Source organism: Alternaria arbusti, assembly GCF_024043155.1.
Source record: "Alternaria arbusti strain BMP 1465 chromosome Unknown scaffold_21, whole genome shotgun sequence".
Classification (NCBI taxonomy): domain Eukaryota; kingdom Fungi; phylum Ascomycota; class Dothideomycetes; order Pleosporales; family Pleosporaceae; genus Alternaria; species Alternaria arbusti.
In genome coordinates this window covers 426128-449288 of record NW_026249961.1, presented here as the reverse complement: position 1 = coordinate 449288, position 23161 = coordinate 426128, and the positions used below count along the sequence as shown (strand labels likewise).

General features: G+C 51.6%; 7 protein-coding genes across 7 annotated transcripts; 5 read left to right on the top strand and 2 right to left on the bottom strand.

Annotated features, from left to right (window-relative positions):
• Positions 1-111: 111 nt before the first annotated feature.
• On the top strand, positions 112-5988 carry J4E86_010400 (uncharacterized protein; the record flags this gene model as incomplete). The annotated part of the gene is made up of 3 exons (XM_051450899.1): positions 112-116; positions 171-4242; positions 4288-5988. 3 exons carry the CDS (start codon positions 112-114, stop codon positions 5986-5988), a joined length of 5778 nt encoding a protein of 1925 aa, XP_051298092.1.
• A 728-nt stretch (positions 5989-6716) lies between these two features.
• On the top strand, positions 6717-8661 carry J4E86_010399 (uncharacterized protein; the record flags this gene model as incomplete). Its single annotated transcript, XM_051450898.1, has 4 exons — positions 6717-6887; positions 6989-7345; positions 7402-7492; positions 7571-8661. The coding sequence occupies 4 exons, from the start codon at positions 6717-6719 to the stop codon at positions 8659-8661; spliced, it is 1710 nt and encodes a 569-aa protein (XP_051298091.1).
• A 4616-nt stretch (positions 8662-13277) lies between these two features.
• Positions 13278-14496, bottom strand: J4E86_010398 (uncharacterized protein; the record flags this gene model as incomplete). The annotated part of the gene is made up of 3 exons (XM_051450897.1): positions 13278-13810; positions 13862-14273; positions 14344-14496. 3 exons carry the CDS (start codon positions 14494-14496, stop codon positions 13278-13280), a joined length of 1098 nt encoding a protein of 365 aa, XP_051298090.1.
• Positions 14497-16468: 1972 nt separating this feature from the next.
• Positions 16469-18292, top strand: J4E86_010397 (uncharacterized protein; the record flags this gene model as incomplete). Its single annotated transcript, XM_051450896.1, has 5 exons — positions 16469-16762; positions 16852-17238; positions 17312-17554; positions 17610-18131; positions 18182-18292. The coding sequence occupies 5 exons, from the start codon at positions 16469-16471 to the stop codon at positions 18290-18292; spliced, it is 1557 nt and encodes a 518-aa protein (XP_051298089.1).
• A 421-nt stretch (positions 18293-18713) lies between these two features.
• On the top strand, positions 18714-19057 carry J4E86_010396 (uncharacterized protein; the record flags this gene model as incomplete). The annotated part of the gene is made up of 3 exons (XM_051450895.1): positions 18714-18794; positions 18846-18877; positions 18931-19057. The coding sequence occupies 3 exons, from the start codon at positions 18714-18716 to the stop codon at positions 19055-19057; spliced, it is 240 nt and encodes a 79-aa protein (XP_051298088.1).
• A 538-nt stretch (positions 19058-19595) lies between these two features.
• On the top strand, positions 19596-20279 carry J4E86_010395 (uncharacterized protein; the record flags this gene model as incomplete). The annotated part of the gene is made up of 1 exon (XM_051450894.1): positions 19596-20279. One exon carries the CDS (start codon positions 19596-19598, stop codon positions 20277-20279), a length of 684 nt encoding a protein of 227 aa, XP_051298087.1.
• Positions 20280-21696: 1417 nt separating this feature from the next.
• HIS1 (ATP phosphoribosyltransferase (ATP-PRTase) (ATP-PRT)) lies at positions 21697-22842 on the bottom strand (the record flags this gene model as incomplete). Its single annotated transcript, XM_051450893.1, has 3 exons — positions 21697-21935; positions 21985-22644; positions 22698-22842. The coding sequence occupies 3 exons, from the start codon at positions 22840-22842 to the stop codon at positions 21697-21699; spliced, it is 1044 nt and encodes a 347-aa protein (XP_051298086.1).
• Between the last annotated feature and the right edge of the window lie 319 nt (positions 22843-23161).

Sequence of the window (23161 nt, the reverse complement as noted above, 5' to 3'; positions counted from 1 at the left end):
GCTCGGAGGTCCGCGGTAGTTTCGTCACTCGGCCAGGGACAACTCATAACCACGCGTCCCTATACCGCGCTACACCAAAGCGCGGCGGAGACATCAGGAAGCGTCTTGAAGATGGCGTAAGTGCTGAAGCCCAATAAGGTATACAGGCAGCTGACATCGTATTGCTATAGACGCACCATCCGAAGCAATGCGCTCGAGAAGCTTGCCCGTCTGTCCGCGCAGTCGCCGTCGGTAGATGCCACCCATTCCGACTTTGCGAGGTTGTTCAAAAGATGCCCGGCGGCAAGCTCCATGAAACTGCAAGAACTGGAGGCTGTTCTCGCCCTATGCAAATCCGCACCCTACATCGAGTCGATCGACGTCGCTGAGAAGCTGCTGACACGCCTCTCCCCATACCTTATCGCATCTCACGCGCAGACGCTTGCGCCCTCGCCCAGCCTACGCGCCTTCGAGCCCGCGCCGTACGAAGTTCTTACCTACAACCTCACGTGTGCCGTCCTCTCGCTCGGCCTCCGGCATGATCAGCTACGGACGCAAGCTGCCACGGCACTCGGTGCTTACCTCTCCGGTTGGGTCGCAGCAGCAGCGGAGCTCTCGGGGGAACAATTCGTCGACGATGGGGCCGACGACTACGCTGCCGATGGCGAGCTGGCGCGCGTCATGACACACAATCTCTCGATGCTAGGCTTCCTGAGTGCTGCTGCTGAGCACACCCACTTCTGGAATGCATACGAGAGACTCCAACTTATTCAAGACGTCCGAGCAGCTTTGACAGAGAACTTCCTCATCGCATTCGAAACCGTGCTGTCGATTGTGCGTAATGCGCGCTCCCACCAACACGGGTTGAGGGAGTGGAGGCGGTACACGAAGCATTATGCTGCTACTGGACGACCACTTGGCGCGATGATTCTGCACGACTCTTTTCTGAAGGTTGTGCTGGCGTCTGCTTCGCTGCTGGTTGGGACCAGTGCGCACCTCACTTCGCAAACGTCTATTCTTGATCACCTACAGACCACGCTCCACAGGAAGAACCACCAGATTCTTAGGGACTCGGCTGAGAACTCGCTGGCTGAGGGGCTGGCTAAGATTGCAGGGGAAGAGATGGAACGTCTGGAGAATGATATGGATTATCTACAACGGGTTGGATCTGCCTGGCAGCAGCAACAGGCCTCTTCCGTCAAGGCAAAGGTACTTGTCACGTATCTTTGCTGTACCATTTACGACGACGACACGGATGTCACAGACGCAGAAGTTTTGACTACCTGGCTCGACAATGTGCTCAACGATCCGGTACAGAGCGCGGACCATGAATTGGCTTCCACAGTCCTCAAGTCCATGGCCATCCTCGCCAAAGTCTCGCCGCAGCTGGCGTCTAGCCTCGGTCGTTCGCTCCCTCGAGTCATTGTTCAAGCCAACTTCGACCATCGAACAACTTCCGTCGCAGCTGAGTCGCTCGCCGCTGTTCTAACTCTTCTTCCCCAGGATGCCATCATTACGACACTGTACAGCTTGGGCAATGTCATCAGCGTCGCTCCTAAACCTGACCGCAACCCTTCTTCATCTCCCACCTTGAACGGCAACGGCAAGCCTGCACGTACAGGTGGTGTCTATCAGAACCAGAACGGTAGCACCATCTCACTCACACCAAGTGATGTGGATGAGCCGCACCATGTACATACTACTGTCGTGGAGACCATCGTGTCCGTCGCAAGAAACTGCAAAGATCCAAAGATCACGGCGCTGGCACTTTCGATGCTTGTCCAGAAGGTCGGCCGTTCTGGAAAAGTTGTAGATGCGAAGATCATCACCGATTCAGCTTTCCTGGGTGTGCACAGTCCGCCTGGAGAATTTAGAAGTCTGCTCAAGGTCTACACTAAACTCTCGCATGATGCACTGGTTTCAGACGATGTGGCTACACTCGAAGCTGTCATGGCTGCGCGTCTCAACCTCTCTAGGGAGATTTCTGCCGATGAGCCTACCTTCGAAATTTATCTTACACATCTGCTAGACACCATCGTCAGCAAGGGAGACGCCCAGGAGACTTCGCATCGCCATCTGAGAGATACTGAGCTCGCGGCTCAAGAGATTGCGCAGATACTAAAGCCTCTCGCGCTTTTGCTTGAACGAAATGCGGAACGAGCGGAGTTCTCCGAGCTGGATGATTCCATCATTGGGCTCCAGCGTGATGCTTGGTTCAATATCGTTGTTCATGGCTTCGATCTGCTGTCCGATCTTGGCAAACAACACAGGGAAGAGTTGCGCACTCTTGCACGGTTCAGCAAGCCCCTCATCGCAGAGGAGCGGCCCTTCCTTTCGGAAAGTGACATCGAACTCAACACGGTGTTGCGTCGCGGTAAGTCGCCTGAACATACAGTCGAGCAGAAGAAGAGGCTTGGGAAACTGCTTCCGTCATGTGAGCCCGACACCAAGTCCTTGAGTTATCAGGAAGCAGTGTTCCTGAGCACTGCATATCTGGTCGAAGATTTACGCGCAAGTGCCGGTGATTGCACCAAGGCGCTTGCGTACTTTCTTGATCCAAAGCTGCGAATTGGCGCAGTGGGTAATTGCATGGCTGCCATTGCAACAACGGCCGTTCGAACCTATCTGGCAAAGACGCTGTCGGGTCAATCCCACACATTCTCGACCCCGTACCTTGCGCGCCAGCTAGCAACGATATTCTCCGCGTGCTGTCACCGTATTGCCCGCGTTCAACAAGCGGCAGCTACCTGTGCAGATATCATTATCCGCGAAGTGCCATCTACGCTATGTCAAAAGAGTGCGCTATTTGCCCTCTTAGAGCTCCTTTCGATGATGTGGTACAGTTGCCTTGAAGGCGAGACTGATGATTATACCTGGAAGTCGACCTTTACATCAAAGCGGTCCAATATAGTGGTTGAGCTGTCTGATGACTACGCTTTCCGACGAGCGACTCTCGAGGCGTTACACAAGCGTGCAATCGCTTGGGTGAAGGGAGCGCTCGACATTGCTCCACTCGATGTCAAAGGGCTTCTTCAGTCGTATCTGTCCGAATTCGATGATGAAATGACGTTTGGTCATATATCGCTCGGACGATCTTTTGCGTTAGAGATGGGGTCCGTCATTCCGTCAACTGATCAGCGCCTTGGTGCTATTGAACGCCAGGGCATCAACATCAACACTGCGTCGGACTTCATCACTCAATATACCACGAGACAGGAATACAAGTTTCTCGAGGGCGTTGCTGATCAAGAAGAGGAATGGCTCCAGGGTGCACCGGCTTCTGGACGGAAGTCGACATACCTCTCACGAAGCTTACACGAAGCGACGAATCTTCTAGTGGACTTGGAGAACCGCACCCTTAATCACAAGCATGTGACAATTGCTGAGCTTCGCGATATATTGCGGAGAGCGGCTGCGCTTCTATGCAGGGTGAAGACGGACCAGTCGCCTATCGTTCAGCATCTAGTCGGAATTCCCTTCGCCGTGTTCTCGAAGCAGTCCATTAAGCTGGGTATATCACTGTGGACGAGCGTTGCCAAAGAGAACCCTCGTATGGAATCCCGCATCCTCGTCGCCATTGCAGAAAATTGGGAGAATACGGTGCGCAAGCGTCGTGGTATCTTCAGCCCTGCACTGAGACACGAAGATCCCTTCTACGGAAAGCAAGAATTCGCTGCAACAGACAAAGAAGCACTCTCAAAACGCCAGCAGCAGATCTACAATCTGATCGCTCCGCACTTCCGCCTACTGCAGTTCTTATCTAGCCACTTCAGTGCCTCGAGGTTGAGCAGAGCGGACGTTGAGCGTGTTTACGTTCGGCTAATGCACATCACGCTCGATGCCATGAGTGGTGGTTGCTCGCAGCCCCTTGCTCGCGAGTCGTACTTCCATATCGTTCTGCTTGGATTGCGCATTGCACGTCACTGTACCACATTGTCGGCGACCATTAAATGGCGCCTGACGGATCGCATACTGACTGCTGCTCTGGCGTGGTTTGCGAAAGCCCCGCAATGGTCCTTTGGAGGCAACCGCCTACAGATCAAGGCTGAAACACATGTCCTTGCAGACGTGCAGGCGCAGCTTGACCTTATCGGAAAGGTCACAACTGTTACTGAGATTGGCACGAAACTGAAGGCAAAGCAAGATCTCCTCTCCTTGCTGCTCTCAAATGAGCAGACCCGTCTCATGGTGTGGTTGTTCCCACTCGATTACGGCAAGAAGCACCACTTTACTTCTGGGCGCCACAACAATACACTTCCTGATGTAAGTCATCTGTATACATGAATCGATAGGAGCTAACGTAACTAGACTGCCGTGTCTGCTCATCTAAAGACCGCGTGGACGGAGAACCCTGCCATTGCTGTACACCTCCTCAAGCGCTTCCAGTCGCAGCGCCTCAACAACGAGGTTCGATGGCAGGTACTGAACTTCCCGCACAAGGTTTTAGATGAGCCTGATGCTCTAGAGATTCTTCTAGGCAATCTCTTACCGAGCGACGTGTCATTCCAGCTTAAGTATATGCTCTACTGGAAGCCTGTGAACCCTATCACGGCCGTCACGTACTTCCTTCCGGCTTATGGCAACCATCCTTTCATTATCCAGTATGCGATGAGAGCATTGGAGAGCCACTCGGTTGACGTCATGTTCTTCTACGTATATCAGATTGTACAAACTCTTCGATACGACGTCCTGGGCTACGTCGAGCGGTACATCATCGAGACGGCCAAGTTCTCGCAGCTATTTGCTCACCAGATCATCTGGAACATGAAGGCAAACGCGTACAAGGATGAAGCATCCGAGGTACCTGATCCCGTCAAGCCCACGCTTGACAAGGTCATGGGTAGCTTGGAGTCTAGTTTCTCTAAGGAAGACCATGCCTTCTACGAGCGCGAGTTCGCTTTCTTCAACGAGGTCACAGGCATCTCGGGTACCCTGCGCTCCGTCCTGCATGAACCCAAAGAGGTCAAGAAACAGAAGATCGAAGAAGAACTTCGCAAGATTCAAGTAGAAGTCGGGGTTTACCTACCCTCCAATCCAGATGGTCAAGTCATTGGTATTGATCGCAAGTCCGGCAAGCCCCTACAAAGTCATGCAAAGACACCTTTCATGGCTACATTCCGCATCAGAAAGACGAGGCCCGATGACCAGGATCTGGAAGATCAGGAAGACGACAACCGCGATATTGCGCGTCAGCGGGACAACAGCTACGAAACGTGGCTCTCTGCGATCTTCAAAGTCGGAGACGACTGCCGTCAAGATGTGCTTGCACTACAGATGATTGCTGCTTTCCGCGGAATTTTTAATACCGTCGGTCTCGACGTCTGGGTCTTCCCCTACCGTGTCACAGCAACCGCACCGGGTTGCGGAGTCATTGATGTACTCCCCAACTCCATATCACGAGACATGCTCGGTCGTGAAGCCGTCAACAGACTTGACGACTACTTCGTGTCACGCTACGGCAACGAAGACTCGATCCGCTACCAAGAAGCGCGCTCCAACTTTGTGAAATCCATGGCCGCCTACTCCGTGATCAGTTTCCTTCTGCAATTCAAGGACCGACACAACGGCAACATCATGATCGACGACGCCGGCCACATCATCCACATCGACTTTGGTTTCTGCTTCGACATCGCACCCGGCGGCATCAAATTCGAACGCGCACCCTTCAAACTCACAGCCGAGATGATTGCCGTCATGTCTGGTAAAAATGCAGCAAACCCGTACCAATCGCAGGCGTACCGCTGGTTCGAGGAACTCACTGTCAAGGCTTTCCTCGCTAGCAGACAGCATTGCGAGCATCTTTGCCACGTCGTACAGGTCATGTTGGATAGTGGACTACCGTGCTTCAAACCCGAGAGTATGAAGAACTTCCGCGATCGCTTTGTGTTGGAAAAGAGCGAGAGGGAGGCGGCTGATTACATGAGGGGCTTGATTGAGAAGAGTAGGGGGAGTTACTCGACCGGAACGTATGATCGGTTCCAACTTATTACTAATGGAATTCCCTACTAGGCGGATGAGGGCGAGACGTATGGAGGCTTTCAGTCTGATAGATAATATCGTTATTCTCGTAGAGCAACTAGAATCACGTACTTGCCTCTTGGCCCTTGTCAAAAAGCAACACATCCGCATACCACTTACGCATACCCCATCTCTTGGCCCTTTTGCACACCGCCGTATCCCAGGCGACACTCCAATATGTCCCAGTCATGCATCTGCATATACTCACGCAGTATGACTCCATAACACACAGAATAAGCAATACTAGTCTACCTCCATCTCAAAAACACTCAACATCTCACCTGGGCCTCTCGTTTCCCCCGGATTCCACGCGCAAGCGGCTAAATCAGGTATGCATGTCGGCATGGAGCATGCATGGTAGGGCGCGTCTGGTCTAGCCCGTATAGGAAAGTGAGGTGATTAGTTCGCCCCACCTATACACTCCGATTGGCGGGAGGCGTTGGCGGTGACGCGGTGAAAAAAATGGGCTTCTTCTTTGCGCTTATGGCTAATAGACATTTAGATCTCTTTGCTCGTTGAGTAACCTTCCCTCAAGCCAGGTCCAGTTAGCTGTTGAATGCTCTGGCTATTGGAGTGGAATCTTCCAATTGTACATTCGGCGCTTACTTCCTTGGAATCGTTATGTTCGTATTTGATTATTAGCCCGACATAGTGGTTCCTAACTTTGAGCGCAACCACGCGTTTTTGGGGTCCGACTTATATTCACCATGCAGCAAGAGATGGAAATGGATATACGGAGGCTACCTGAGTCAACCGAGACGGGGAAAGACGAGGTAGACATGGTACAGAAAGGGCAATTGGAAGCAGCGGAAGGAATGGACGTCGAAGAAGAAGCCCAAAATGGAAAGAGGAGTAGGTTGAGAATGGTGGCTATCATCACTGCGCTTTTTGTAAGTTTGGACCTACTTACCTTCTCCATGGCATCTTCGATGAACGAAATGCCCAATCTCCCTACAAAACCCTCACATGCAACACACTAACCACCACCCAGCTCTCCCTCTTCGTCTCAGCCCTCGACGCAACAATCGTCTCTACAGCTCTTCCCACTATATCCCGCGACCTCAACAGCGCCACGGGCTACACCTGGATCGGCGGCGCCTACCTGCTTGCCAACGCCGCTTCAGGCCCCATCTGGGCCAAGTTGTCTGACATCTGGGGCCGCAAGCCCATCATGTTGGCTGCACTTGCCATTTTCTTTGCCAGCTCGGCGGTTTGTGCGACGGCGAAGACGATGCAGGAATTGATCATCGGGCGTGCGTTCCAGGGTACGGCGGGTGGCGGGTTGATTCTGTTGGTGCATGTTTGCATTAGTGATTTGTTTAGCTTGAGGCAGCGGAGTTTGTTGATGGTGAGTTGCTTGGCAGGTGGTATCGTGGGAGTGGTCTGGCTAATTCTTGTGTGCAGGGCTTCACCGAAGGCATCTGGGCGCTGGCTGGTGGTATCGGACCGGTCTTGGGCGGTATCTTTGCTAGTCTGGTCACTTGGAGATGGTGCTGTAAGTGACATCTCTCTCGCGTCTTTCCCACGTCTTTCTCTACGAACATGCGCTAACTTTGATCCTTTCAACACCCAGTTTACATCAACTTGCCTATCAGTGGGTTTGCTGCCGTACTCATAGTCCTATTCTTGGACATTAAGCACGAACATACCTCTTTCATCGATGGTATCAGGGCCGTGGACTGGTTCGGCATGTTCACCTTCCTTGGCTTCACGCTCATGATCCTTTTGGGTCTCGATTTCGGCGGCGTGCTCTTCCCCTGGGACTCCGCGAAAGTCATCGCTCTACTCGTAGTAGGCGGAGTGATGATCTTTGCGTTCATTTACAGCGAGGCAAAAGTGGCCAAGTACCCGTTGATTCCCATGACGGTGTTCCGTCGGGGAACAAATGTCGCCGCTTTCCTCGTCGTGTTCTTCCACGGCTTCGTCTTCATTGCAGGCGAGTACTATATGCCGCTGTATTTTCAAGCCGTCCTCGAAGCTTCTCCGTTACGGTCTGGACTGCTCCTTCTCCCTTTCATCGTCACAGGTGCGATTGCCGGAGTCCTCTGCGGCCTCATCATGCACAAGACTGGCCACTTCCGTGAGATCATTTGGGTGGGCACACTGCTCCTCACCATTGGTTTCGGCCTCTTCATCTCCTTCGACGCATACACATCGACTGGAAAGGCGGTAGGTTTCGTCATCCTCGGCGGTCTAGGATCCGGGATACTGTTCGAGGCACCAATGATTGCTATTCAGAGCCAGGTCGAACAGCAAGATGTTGCTACCGCTACTGCGACACTATCTTTCGTTCGTAATATCGGCGTCGCAATATCCACCATCATCGGCGGTACCATCTTCCAAAACTCGATGAACGGTCAGGCTTCTTTTCTTCGAGACGCTGGGCTACCGCAGAATCTACTGAGTCAACTTGATGGCGACAGCGCCATGGCGAATGTCATGCTTCCTGCCACGTTCGAGAATGCGGCATGGGAACTTGCTGCGAAACAGGCCTTTGCCTCCGCGATGCGCAATATGTGGATCACGTATACGGTACTCGCTTTCTTGAGTTTTGTCGCAGGTCTTTTCATCAAGGCCGCAGTGCTGGGGAGGGATCATGTGGAAACTGTCACTGGATTGAAGAAAGAGAAGGTCACGGCAAGAGTAGAGACGGATAGTTCGTAGGATGTAAGACGCGCTGTGGCGTGCACTTGCGCGGGAAGGTGTGAGGTAGTCGTTGAGATGCTCGCGGCAGCGACGATGACGTCACGCCGCTTGGAAACAACCCGTGGGCATTGCGATGGGAAACCATCTCGACTCGAAATACTCCAGACGCCAGCTATCTAGATCAAATTCCGATCTCTGGCCCAAGTTGCCCTGCTTATCGCTTACCTTCCATGGCTCCATTGTGATCTCTGTTCTCGCGCACCGTGCGGCACACCGATTGGAGGAAGCTACCTACGTATAATTATGCGCGATGGTTTGAAGCTTCGGAATCGCCGTCGCCGATATGATCTGCTTCCTAACGCTTGACATACTTGCATCTTGCATCGTACTCTTCTGGTATCCCAGACAAATTCTGTATAGATGCTGTGTGATGACGTGCGGGTAAGGCTGGCAGCGTCGGACAGGCCGACCCCGCCTCGTGGTGGCTGCAGATAGTCATCTCGCCAGGCTAGACCCCCTGTGAGTAGCGCTCGGTGTAAGCGAGGCCTCAATACTACATCACAAACAGATCTCGGGAGGTTTTCGTTATAAGAGGGTCGCAGTGCGTTCAGTTCCTGGTGTGAAGAGATGGAATGCGTCATCGAGGTCTACAACTCTGCGATGGCCGAGACCCAAGAAGCGCGTTGTCTTATCGTCTAGCAAAAATACAGCATCCGATCCGGCAGTCAGGGTAAGATTAGATTTATCTGGGGTGTACGGGGTGGGGTGTGGATCAACATCCGCGATAGGTGCGCGAATCCTGGCACGAGGTTCGTTGACGCCGCATGCGTCCGCGTCACACGGCATGTCGATTTTCCTGGAATACCATTGTCCGTATCTTGCAACACGTCCGAGAAAACGATCGATCTCACAACTTCAAAACACACCGCAATATCAATGAAGAGTAGGGATGCCATTCCCTGAACCATACGAAATAGGATTTTACCGCGCTGTCCGGCATCACTGACCCCTCTTTCTGGCGCACAAGGCTTACTTCCGGTGAAGAAGAACGTCACAGCTCCTGAAGCTTACCGCTGTTTAGTCTGACTTGCGGTGACGCCCGCGACTCGTCGTTTACTGTAGGGGAACGTTAGGGTGTTTTTGCGCTGGCAGCGATGGTTCTCTGCGATCACAACCATAGCGCAGTAGTTTCAAGTATCTGTAGCAGCCGCTTAATCATACCAAATCTCCTTAGATTATGTTGACTACACCGCTATGTACTCCTAATCTCTCCGCCAGTATGGGCCTGCGGTAACAAACGAGGAACACGCGAATATTCTCATGTCATCTGCGATCTTTGCTTCGCTGCTTTCGATCTACGGATGTCTTCACTCATGCGCAGAGCTGATTTAAAAATATCCGATCGCTCTCGGTGTTACCCATGTATCTTTGCATATGCAGCCACCACCCGCTGCGATGGGCTTGGAACGGCGGGACGGATGAACTGCACCACCATCGTGCCATTTGCATGTGCACTTCAACAAAACAGGGCAGTAGACTTATGCGAGGCTTGCAGACTCATGCTCAAATCCACTAGTGGGTAGTTTCGAGAGGTGAATGCCTCAAGCATCACCTCACTGCCGACCACGCGCTATTAGGAAGGACTGACCATGGTGCGCTCATTACGCTAAATAACCAAGAATTCAAAGCTTTCTTGATGTCATCTTACGTGCCCATAAATTGCCGGCCGCGGCTTCTGTACAAGCAGATAACCCCATGGATGATTACTGCCATCCACACGAGTCTTGGCGCGGACCGACCGCTGGCCCGGTAGATTGGAGACAGCCGAAGCCACCATAGTGACGTCTGAAGCGGGTATGACACATGTTACCAAAGCTTCGAGGGCGTTGTCGTCTTGATTCGGCGCCGCCGTTGAAGCCTTACAATCGGGAACATACAGGTACTAGCGTGTTGTTGTCAGACAGCCGCTCATCACATGCGGTAAGCTTGAGCATTTGAAGACGGTACGGAAGATAACTCTACTCTCAAGCCTCGGCTCTAGTTGATAATTTTACGGCATCCCCGACTTTATGCATCTGTTGTTGGTGATTCCGTGGGAAGTTGATTTGCATTGGTGCATTTTGACAGGCAAGACTCGGAGCGAAACTGACTGTGGATGATGATGGGGAAGACCACGGCACATCGCGCAGCCTACCACAAGATGTGATTATATATATACTCATCGTTAGCCAGTCTTTTTGACGGTTCGATAAACATACTGAATTATACCTGGCTTCAACAGGCAATATCATTATTCTCCGCTCTTGTTTATCCCGACCGATGATCCTTTCGCTTTGCCGGAAACTTGCCACCGGTCCTTCGTCTCACCTTCAGTTCTTCCACTCAAGCACTTCTCGGCCTGCATAATCTCACCACATGTAGCCAGTATGTCTTCCAGGAGCGGGGACTCGGACATCTATCCAGATCGCATCCAAGCCCGCGAGGACCAATACCGTCGCGATGTTCAAGCCAGGTCTCAGCCTCCAGCCACAAAGAGAATCATCGATGTAACCGACTTTGACGCCATCGGTGCCCATCTTGATATGCCTGAGGACGAACCTTGGCCTCATAGCCTCGAGCTCACCGATCACAACGCCCTGTCTGACGGGCCCATCCTCACGACGATGACTAAAGCTACTAGCATCGATTTATCAAGAGATACAGAAAGCGGGACAGCAGGTGGCTCGCCCATATCTCGCGCATGCACTCCGAAAAAATGCGTCCCGTACCTTCCCATGCATGAGTACGAGGAGCTGCAACGACAGAAGTCAGCCAGCAGTAAGACTCTCCATAGTATCCTCGGACGATCCAATGTCTAATCAGTGCTATTGATTGACATGCGTTGGGCAGAGTTCATGCTGACGTATTGATAGAGCGACGCCGAATCTCTGTGTCGACCACGGTTGAGCCCGGAACACAGGACGAACATGATGAGCATGACGAAGACCACTATATCGAAATGCACAACACACCCTTCTCCAACCATACCCCATCGCAAGGCTCCCGAGACTTGACGGACAAAGAGGGTTGTAGTGTGAAGGATGTGGGGCTCAGTCCTTCAGAACCTTGGTCGCAACTCGGTCGAACTGTCGGAAAGAGCGTCTGAAGTGGCCCACAACCGTATGCTCTGCACTGTGAGGGTTTCGCCGAATGAATGACCGTCACATGGAGGTTCACAATGATGGCAACGCCACTGATGAAGGTTTTGCGATGAAGCAAAAGAGACAAAGTCTTCGTGACAAGACCTGTGGTCTCGTCGGCATCGGATTGCCTTCTGTCAGCAGCCTTGGTAATGGGGATTTCTGTTATCATTGGTTCCTTGTCGCTATCGATCTTCGGCTGAACGTTTTTGCTCATTTGACTCCAAGATTACATCGTGCATTGATAGTCGCGAGCAAACAAGGAATGCATCATATCCACCTCTTCGTCCACGCCTTCTAGTCACTGGTCCCGCTGACAAAAATTATCGAAAGCGGCGCTCAATTACTTCGAGATGTAAAAGCATACGAGATCTGATCCTGCGTTGAATGTTCAAGTGAGATTGGATCCGGCCCAGGAAGAACGTCCTAACGAAAGAGTGCTACCCATCTGTGTAGAACTGCGGATGATCTGAAAGTCGATCTGCATCTTGCGCGAGCAAAAGAAAAGGAGCGCACCGTATATGCGCCGCCGTATAGCAAATTTCTGCGTTCATCGTCCAGAAGCCCATGAAGCCCCTTGAGCTAACTAGGTAGGCACGGATGTCGCTGCTTCCGAGTGGATAACATAATGAGCTGGCGGGGAACGTATCGTTTTCAGACTTTGTCGCAGCGCACTTCCTGCGTGTCTGGAAATAACGCGTTTGAAAAGCAAGATCAAAGAGGGGAGAGTGGGATCTGCACATAAGAGTGATGCGACGGCAGCGGCAGCGCCATGACCCCCGCAAGTTTCCGCAGGGCAAAACTGCGGGGCCGCGAAACGCCCTCGGGATGCAGGTGAGCCATAATCGCAACCCCATTGAAACCTGAATCAGACACTTCTCAGAGATATCAGGGGTCTTGCAAGTTGCTAGTAGATCGGTCGTCATGCTTTTGTCGGAATGGTGTTAGATGGTGGTGTGGAGATCTACGGCTGTCAGCTGCCACGGACCCTCTGCGCGCTCCGCGCAAAAGCAAATTTCGTGCGCCTTCGACGTTCGCAATCGAAAAAAAGACGTTTACCGTTCATGAGCGGGGTCTTACCCGTGGTGTTGAGTAATACTAAGAGCATTCTAACTTTCTTAGTCTTTACGTGCATACAGTGATTCGGTGGGCTTAAATCTTCAAGGGCTGTAAATGCATGTTTGCTAAGATGTACTTCTCCGTCAAGAAGTGAGGGGCGGTAAGTCTATTCAACGTAAATCTACACGCTGTAGTACATCGACGCACACTTCCAAGCAAGTTGTCAGTAGCTGTATTGTTGTCGATAATCCTACTGTCAATCTCACAACAAATATGAGAACACAATGATTGAGCATTGCAAAAGTGTTCGGCCTGTTCGTGACGTTACAAGTAAGTAACTTCTATCAAGTATGTGATGGTAGCAAGTACTACTATATCTACACAAATCGCTTTTGTTCATACGAAATCGTCCCTCGAAGTGACAGTGGTGGTGATGGTGATATCGCCCGGGTCCTTCGGCTCATGGTTCCAAGCGTTGTTCCCATGACTCTCCCTGAGTATCGTCTCCTCGCTTGCTGTATCACTCCCCATCCGAACTGTTGTCTGTAAAACACTTTCCCCAGGACCCATGTATATTTTATCCGACTTCCTACTTCCATCCATACCACGGCTGCTCTTGGACTTGGAGTACTCCTTGAGTGGATAGGAGTTCTGGCCTGAGGAGTCGCCGCGTGAACCGTATTTGATGCGGACGTAAAGTGGCCGAAGAACGGGGACACACGCGCAAACAATCGTGAGGAATACTTCGGTGGAAGACCAAAGAAGCATACTCGCGGTGTCGTACACATAGTTCTCCATTGAGGACATGGATCGCAGTTCAATGGTACGGACAACGGAGCAGGCACCGGCAAAAATGCCCAAAGAAAGACCAGATGCGATCGTGATCTTATCCTTGCGTTTCATATTGAGTCCCATGATAATGTGCCAAGCTAAAAAGGGTCAGTGTCTACTCTGGAGTGGTACGCAGCAGGGTAACGTACGAAGGAGAGCGAGAACGAAGTCCATAGCTGCAGACCAAGCGCCCATCGTTAGACCGACCTCGGTGAAGTTCAGCCAGCAATAGCCGCCTTCGATAGTCTGATCCCATAAGAACGCCGATGGTACACACTGAGTGTACAGAAGCGTTGTTGTGATGATGCAAAGCACTGTCGTACTCGCTATGCAAAACCAGAGGATAGCAATGTGCCATCTCTTGAGAACAATGCGCAGGAGAAACAGTGCAACTGAACCCTTGGAGGCAGCTATTCCCATGATGCAGATGCCTTGACCGATGGCTTCCCACATGATCGATTTGGAGTAGTTGAGGTCGAGTCGTACAATGTCGGCCGTCTGTTTGCCAACACCATAGGTGATGCCAACAGACACGCAGCCAACATAACCGATGAAGGTAGCCTTCGGAAGTTAGTTCCTTGAGCGTTTGACTAACCACCAAGTTGAAGTTTGTGAAGAGGTGTAAACGTACCAGGTTGACCAACATCAGTACGTCGTCCCAGCCGAGATTTCTCACAATATACTGTCGTGTGTACATTCGCAATGCAACAAGCACAGTGCCAAGGACGACTTGAGACCACATCACCCCATTGAGTATGTCCGCGAAATCCGCTGGCTTGCCCATCTTGATTGCTGGTATCAGGGTATGGTTGAAAACCTGGGAGGGGCCTCTCTCCTCGTCGTTTGCTATTCCAGTGTGCCGCTGATGAGCGTGTAGGCTTGTGTCCAAAGAAGAGACAATTATGGATGAGCTGAAGGCAGCCCTGTGCTCTGCGCAAAAGGTTTTATGTTCAGATCAACGACTCGAGTGGTGGCAAGGAATGTCAGGCTGACGCATCTATAACCTCAATTGTGACCTCGAAGACACCCATGCTGAAGAGCAAACATACTTGCATGTACGTCTACGGCCCGAGCGCATCATTGCAACCCCGTTGTGGCTATGGGAAACTGAAGGGGGGCCGGGTTTCCAAGCCAAAACAAACCGCTAATTCTCGGGACCTGCATAGGCAATCAAACAAGGCATAGTATCAAAGCTTTGTTGCCGTTCTTGTCGCTCTCATTACCCTGCAGAGAGGCGCTATGAGTGAGGTTTCATGCATGCGAGGCCTCGAAAAAAAAGCAGTCCTCCGTTGAATCCTTGTGTAGCTTGACGTTGGTAGACTGTTTTTACTTTGCCGCCAAACTAGTTCCCGTCTTCTGCTTCACTTCTTCCTAGAGTAATTCATTCTGCATACCCAGGAGAGGTGTTGATCACAAATCCCTCGCAACTACCGGAGCAAGATACCCCGTTGGCGCTTCATGAGTCAAATTGTCTTGTATCTTGCAGCTTGCATAGCACGAAGGAAGAGATGAAATGCTTTTTCTTTTGCTTGCGGGTTGCGCAACAACCTGCGGTCCAACAGGACCTGTTGTTCATGGGTCCGCTTCGTCTGATTCGCTGAGGGCCAGTTATCCGCGTGATGAAGATTGGCCCAGGTTGAGCGCTCAGGTGGAGTAGGATGGTGTTCCTTCACCGTTCAGCGATGAAGCTAAATGTATCAGGACCAATGAGTGTCCAAAGCTCGGAGTATGCGACTACCGGTTATCCACTGTCCCCGAATGTGGATGCCTATCCGGTTTGAATCTCGTAACATCCCGTCTCTGGAATGCGGTGCTGTGCACTAGTCAACTGGGCCATGTCCTTCGCGAAACCTTGGATCGTTCATGCTACGCAAGTGGCTTCGAAATGGCATTGCGAAAATTTGTTCTTGCATGCAGAATTCGATGATCTGAAGTTGTACAGGAACGTTTGGCCTTTCCGTGACGGGCCGTTGCCCGCACTACTAATCGTGAGGGTCAGCTGTGGGCCACACCAGACTCGGCTAAGCGATCTTTAGTGGCGTTTCAATCGCACATCCGACGGATCAACCTCGGTCTAACCAGCAGCGGCGTGCGGAAAGGAGTGAAGGAGCGAAGGAGTCAGATCCTACGAGGCAGTTTTCCAGGACTGTGGAACGCAGATAAGCGTGTTCATCTGCGCCGTTCTCCGGGGACTGTCAAGAGATGCATCCCGAGGTCGCATCCAACATAGGAGCTTGATGCGGTTGGACCTGCAAATGGAGCGAACCTCACCTGCCTCACACCTGCTCTGCAGGGCCCGGTCAGTCCCCACATGATTAGCCTGTGTTAGTACCCGTGAACCGTAAAACTCCACACCTCCCGCTGTCACTCCGTCATTAGTGCAAGGGACCGCTTCCCCGACATTCGCGATGGCTGGTACGACCAATGGCTAAGCCTAGGATTGCGATAGAAAGGTGGTGGGAAAAAGCAATACACGCCATGCTTGTACGCAAGCGGCGCCTTGCCTCGCTCAGGGCAAGTTGGACTTGGCTTCACCAACACCAGGGCGACCAAGCGAAGGGGACTCGATTCTGGCCCCGTCTTCGTACATATGCTAGACCGATACCTGAACATGCGGCTACTAGGTGATTGGCAACAATCTGAAGCGGGAAGGCCTTGTCATCTGCATTACCATATTCAATCCTCTTCCCACTCCTGGGGTTGTGTCCTTTTTTCCTTTTCAGAATCACATTGCATGTACGGAGTTAAGTGACAACATGGCATTGGCAGGGTTATTCGTGAAGGCAATCGGCCTCGGAACAGTCCTTCTCATCACTCGATACGTTCTGGCTTACTTGCAATCCCCGCTCAAATCTATTCCCGGTCCCTTTCTAGCCAAATTCTCGGATATCTGGCGTTTCCTCAATCATTATGGGCAAACTCATATCGAGACCCAGAGGAAACTTCATGAACAGCATGGCGATATCGTTCGTCTCGGTCCCAATACCGTTAGTGTTGCTGATGCTAGTCTGATCAAAACTATTTACAACACTCGTGGGACGTACTTGAAGGTCAGCGCATGGAACACAGCTGCTGTTGAAACGACTGCTGACATTACAATAGAGCGATTACTACGTAAGATATAGGCAGTCGTCCTTAGAAGTGGATCATGCTAACCCTCCTTCGGTCTATCAACGACGCCCTACAAGATGGGCATCTCATTCAAAACATCTTCAGTACGCGCAGCAATGAGTTCCACTCCAAGAATGTTAAGCCAGTTCAAAAGCTGTACAGTCTTCAAAATGCTCTCCAGATCGAGAGTATTATGGACGACAATCTTCGTACCCTATGCAGTCAACTGGACGCCCGCTTTGTGGAAGGCGCCAACAAGGACCAGACGTGCGATATTGCTGACTGGATCTCGTTCTTCGCATGGGACTTCTTGGGTGATATGACCTGGAGCAAGCGTATTGGCTTTATGGAACAGGGTATGGATGTTGGCGATATGCTTGGAACCGCTGAACGTGTCATGCGCTATTTCTCAGTGGTACGTCCTACGTTGAGTCAAGAAATTCATTATAACTGTTACCATTGCAAAAGTTCTTACTGAAATTCGATAGGTCGGCCAAATGCCTGCCCTCGACAAATGGCTCGGAAAGAACCCTAAGTGGCCCCGCTCGCTCTATAAGTTCGATGATTTCTCCGTTGCTGCCGGCTTCTCCGTCGAGCGCTTCATGGAGCGTATGCAGAACCCTGAACTTGGAAACGGAAAGAAGGACTTTCTCAATGGCTTTCTCGAAGCAAAGAAAGAGTTCCCGGACCTTGTCACCGACAATGAGGTTATTGGATACATGATCATCAACGTGAGTGTTTCATGGCTGCGCTGTGGCGTGAGTAGAACTAATACCGCTCCTGTAGATTCTGGGCGGTGCCGATACCCTTGCCATTGTGATAAAAGGTATCTTCTACCACATCCTCAAGTCATCAGCATCCAAAGAACGACTCGTCAACGAACTCCTCTCTGCACGTCTCTCCTTCCCTACATCATATACTGGCATCGAACAGCTACCCTACCTGGATGCATGCATCAAAGAAGGTCTCCGTATGCATCCCGTCGTAGGTCATATTCTCGAGCGCGTCGTCCCTGCAACTGGTCTTGCATTGCCCAACGGAACGACATTGCCACCAGGAACAATTGTCGGTGTGAATCCATGGGTCCTTCATTACAAGGAGAGCATTTTCGGTGCGAAGCCCCATGAGTTCCGTCCGGAGCGATGGCTGCACAGTGAACGCGAAGAGTCTGGCGCGTACGAGGCCAGGATCAAGAGGATGAAAGACGCAGACATGTCGTTCGGAGGAGGCAACAGGATCTGCCTTGGTAAGCCTTTGGCACTGGTAGAGGTCTACAAGGTGGTTGCGACAGTATTTGGAAGATATAAGGTACGTTTTGACTTCTTCTTGGTGTGGATGTGAGTGCTAATGTCTCAAAGATCGAGCTTGAGGATCCAGAAAAGGAATGGGATCTACACAAACAATGGTTCGTATGGCCGCATGACATCAAGGTCAAGCTGAGTCCACTTGAAAGCATCAGCGCGCCATGAGTATCCCCATGCGGAACGGCACCTAGATGAAAGTGAACGAAGCATGCGACACACCCACACACAGTTTCGATCTTACAATACTACATTACCAAGGGAATTTGCGTTGTGTTCATGGTGTATTTGCGATCTTCGCGTGTGGAAGTTTTTGATCAGTGATATTGCGTGCCCCCATGAACTTCGTTAGACATGCAAACATCTCGAATGTATTGTCGTCCTCATTTGAGCATGCTACGATGCGCGGAAGCGATCCAACATCATCGAAATCGTCATCAATCAAGCTAACCTCTTCGGTCTTAGGAGCGCGGCCCTTCGGCTCTGGCTTCGTTCGCCGCCATTCGTTCTTGCATCCCAACGTCGCCAACGTGCGTGACTATACATCTTGTGTCTTTTCAGTTGCTTACGACATCTTTACCTGGCCGAGATGGTACGATTGTCGGGACTTCAAAAAGACGTCTTGTCTCTCTACCGACAATGCCTAAGAGCTGTGAAGCAGAAACCAACGGTATGTCAATTACAACACTACGGTTACAAACACCTACTCACGCAATTATAGGAGACGCAGTCGCATTTCCGGGACTTTGCAAGGTGCGATCAAGTCAAATGAACGACCTGCTGCGACAGCTGACGAGTAGCTCCAGATCCGAGTTCCATAAGCACCGGGATGTCGGCAAGAAGGACTTCGGTACCATCGAATATCTGCTTCGAAGAGGAAGAAATCAGCTGGAGACATGGTCTGAGCCGGGTATCCGAGACATCCACAGGTAGCGGGGGAGTACAGGATCAAGGAACGAAGAACGAAGCGGCGCACCAGTAGGCGAGCACCCAACGTCACCGTGATACAACCTGTTAGATGAACATCACGCAATACATGACCGAATTGCGGGGTACACGGGCCTTGTGCAGCAGATGCCTCACATGTCGCTCCCAAGGCGTTGGATACTTCGAGCGCGGGCATCACGTGATATGGTCTGAGCCACCACCCCGAACTTTCTAGTGCCAACTCGCCCCTCACCGAAGCAGGATCGACCGGGAGATCGCCATGATAGTTTCCCCCGGCAAGAGCTGGAAGCTTCTCATCTCACGATTTCGTCTGATCGCGTACGACAACATGACGACAAACGTCGTGTTCGAAAGCTCTAGAAACTCCCCGAGCTATCTCCGAGGCTTCTCGCAGCATCGTCGTCGACGCAACACCAATGCCTCTCCGCAGTGCGATCATTCCAGAAACTCATCTCTCGGGTATATATAGCCTTCGAGGCGTCTCTCAAAGCTCATCATCAGAACAACAAACAACGAGTCTTCTATGCAATCAATCCGCTCTACAATCCAACGAGTTCCTCGACAACTCAACCGCATCACCAAGCCTACGATCACAACCACTCGACGCTTTTCCAACGCACCAGCAACAATGTCTCTCTTCCCACGATTCACTCAGGAATTCGCTCCTATCTTCCGTCTCTTCGACGAGTACGATAGGCAAGCCTTCCGCAACCTCGACCGCGAATTCACCAACGTCCGGTCCTTCACTCCCAAGTTCGACGTGAAGGAAACCAAGGAGGGCTACGAACTCCACGGAGAACTCCCCGGTGTCGAGCAAAAGGACATCAACATCGAATGGACCGACAACAACACCCTGACCATCTCGGGCCGCCACGAGCACGTCCGCGAGGAAGGTCAACGCCCTCAGGGCTTCATCGAGAACGGTGAAGCTTCCCAGCAGAAGAAGCTTCAGCCCAAGGTTGAGGACGACCCCAGCGAGTCCAACAAGGTCGCCAAGCAGTCCGAAAACAAGGACGTCTCCAAGCACGACGAGAACAAGGCCAAGTACTGGGTCAGCGAGCGCTCAGTCGGAGAATTCCACCGCTCCTTCGCCTTCCCCGCTCGCGTCGACCAGGAAGCCGTCAAGGCTAGTCTCAAGAACGGTATTTTGAGCATCCTTGTTCCCAAGGCTCAGGCTCCTCAGCCCCGTAAGATCAGCATTGAGTAGATCGAAGCAGCCTGAACGAACGACTTTGAACGACAACTTCCCTCCTTTATTGAATCAGCGAGCGTGGCATAGCAATGGAGTTTGCGATGGGTTATTGTAGTGTTTTGGTTCAGTTTTGTGCTTGTAATGGTGGCAGCATTCACTCTCTTGGTCGGACAGTGGTATTAGGAGTTTGTATGTAGCTCATCGCAATGTAACAAGTTTACATTATTCCCCGTGCCGGTTTTGGTGATGGTCTGGTTGGTCTTTGGCACAGTCTCCTTGGTACCAACTCACTATCCACTATCAAATGTCCACTATCCAATGTCCAAGTTGTGACCAACACCTCGGGTTGAGATAGTGCTAGACCGACTGGACCGTCGCTGGGGTCGACACGGGGGCTATCGAACTCATCGCTTTTTACCATCTAATGTCGATGGTGATGCTTCGTTGATCTTTGAACTACTCTTAGTGTTCTACGTGTTAAACAATGAACTGAATTTCGCACTAGGCGCATCGTGTGTGTTGTTTTGCTGTCTTTCCTACTACATGGTGTGCTTAAAATGACACCACTGATGTGTACCGAGGAGAGCCATTGTGAGACGCGTGGGTATCAATATCCACAACAACTACTACTACCTTATTCAGAACGACTTCACCCTTATATCCTCAACGAAAGCATGTCCTTCCCTCAAACCTTGCATTACATGCAGCATCGCACACCTGCTCTAAGCGTAGGCAAAAACATGATCTCTATGCGTCGCATGCTGACTCGTCTCAGCGTCAAGACGATGTCTGAGCAAAAAAAAATGATCATCTCGCAATTGTGGAGAAGGATGTTATGCATCCTCCGGGAGCTGGAGAGGCTGTTAGAATGATGTTGGATGATGTGGAAGAGGAATAGAACGTACTCGAACCCGGGCCAATTGCTTGGAAGGCAATTATCCTACCGTTGGACCAAGAATGCTTGATGGAGGTTTGCCAAATCATAAAATTTATAGACTCGTTTCATCGCTGCTACAAAACAGCTTGAGCAGCCACGCTTCCAACAGTGTTCACGATACGGACAGTCTTAAGCTGCAGTTATGATCTTGTGAGTAGGGTCCTGCGAGACTTAGCGCCGAACTACTTGCTACGTCGTCTAGACCGCGACCCACAATTTGGCCAGTTTGGTAACAGAGGTCCATGATCCGCAAACGTGCGGTAAGCATGCGAGACTTCATGGCAGACCTCATAAGGATATTCCACCACGCGAAGCTTGTTAGACACGAGAGATACGGCGCTTGTACTTCCATAGCATTCAGCTACAAATACAAGGAGCGGGCTATCCAGCTAGTATACTAAAAGCTCTCTACATAGTTCCATTCTAACAAACGCATCTGTTGCGCAGGAAATGTAGACCAGTGTATCCACCCAGATCCCATGCGCCATGCGTCGCTCAATCACCCGTTCTCGAGTTCTCGATCTTTGTTACGATGAGATCGGTAGCCCCGACCTCCGTCAATTTGTCCATGGCAATAGCGATGTCTTTCCTTAGCACCATAGCCTGTACAGCCACCCAGCCATCCTCTTCCAACGCGTTGACGGTGGGGGCGCGACGTCCGGGGGTGATCTTGCGCGCGATATCGAGTTTCGATCGGTCGATGTTGTATGTGCACAGAACGTACTTTTGTGCAGCTGCGAGAAATTAGTTCTGCTAATGAATGCGGAAGTCGATGCGACTTACTGATGACACCCTTTATCCGAGCGGTGATCAGCTCAACCAATTTGGGATCTGATGGGTGCTTTGACTTGATGAGGATGGCGCTGGAGTCGACGACTGTGGAGATGGCCTTGAGGCCTGCAGCGCGCATTGTCTCTCCTGACTCCACCAAATCGACAATACCGTCCGCGACACCCAATGCGCATGCCGCTTCAACACTGCCGCCAACGTACTTGATGACTGTCTTGAGTTTCGCATCGCCATTGGCTTCGCCGTTTGTGTTTCCAGCTTGCTCGGCCTCGAGTTTCCGGAAGTACTGCTCAGCCAGGTTGGTGAAGCTGGTGACAACGTTCTTGCCGATCAAGTCCTCTGGCTTGGCTAGGTCGCCCTTCGCGGGGACTTGTACCTGCAGACTGCATTTTCCAAAACCTAGATCGAGGACCTCCTCTACGCCGCTGGTGGCAGTCGGTGGTGCAACGCACTCATGTTCTGCGACTTGATCGCGCCCGGTTATGCCCAAGTCTACGCGACCTTCTCCTACGAAAGTCGGGATATCGGCGGCGGGTAGGAAGACGAGAGCGAGAGGGTGGTTCTTGACGAGTGCGATATCGAGACGGGAGTGTCGGTGGAACTGGATGTCCGAACCGTGGAGAAGGTCAAGACATGCTTGGTGGAGGCGGCCCTCTGCGATGGTTATTAGCCTATGAGTCCAGCCAGTAGTAATGTAGGCGACGTACTCTTAGGCACCGCAAAGAGGAGACGGTCGTTCAAGCTGTTTCCCAAAAGGTCAGTCATGAACGGAAGACTCCTGCTGCCCTGACGCGCTCTTTGCGCGATGCGCTCGATCTCACTTGCGCCATCATTTCCGTTGGTGTACCCCATGGTCATACAAGAAGCTATCAGAAGAAGGAAAAAGAATGGGGAAAAGAAACAATCGGAACATACGAGTTGACGAGATCCATGGCTATGAATCAAGCACGCAATTGCTAGGGTTTGTAGTATGCAGACGCGCGCTGTGCACCCTCTAACAAAGACTTGAATGGGGAATTCTGCTACGGGCTAGGCCACGAGTCCCACGTCGGCACTTGCAATTGGATGCGGGCTTGCTGCCGTGGTGAGGGCTAAGTGCGCGGGCGGCGTCAGACCAGATATGTGGGCTCAAGTGGGTGGATGTGTGTGTCGTTTTGTAGTGTACAAGATT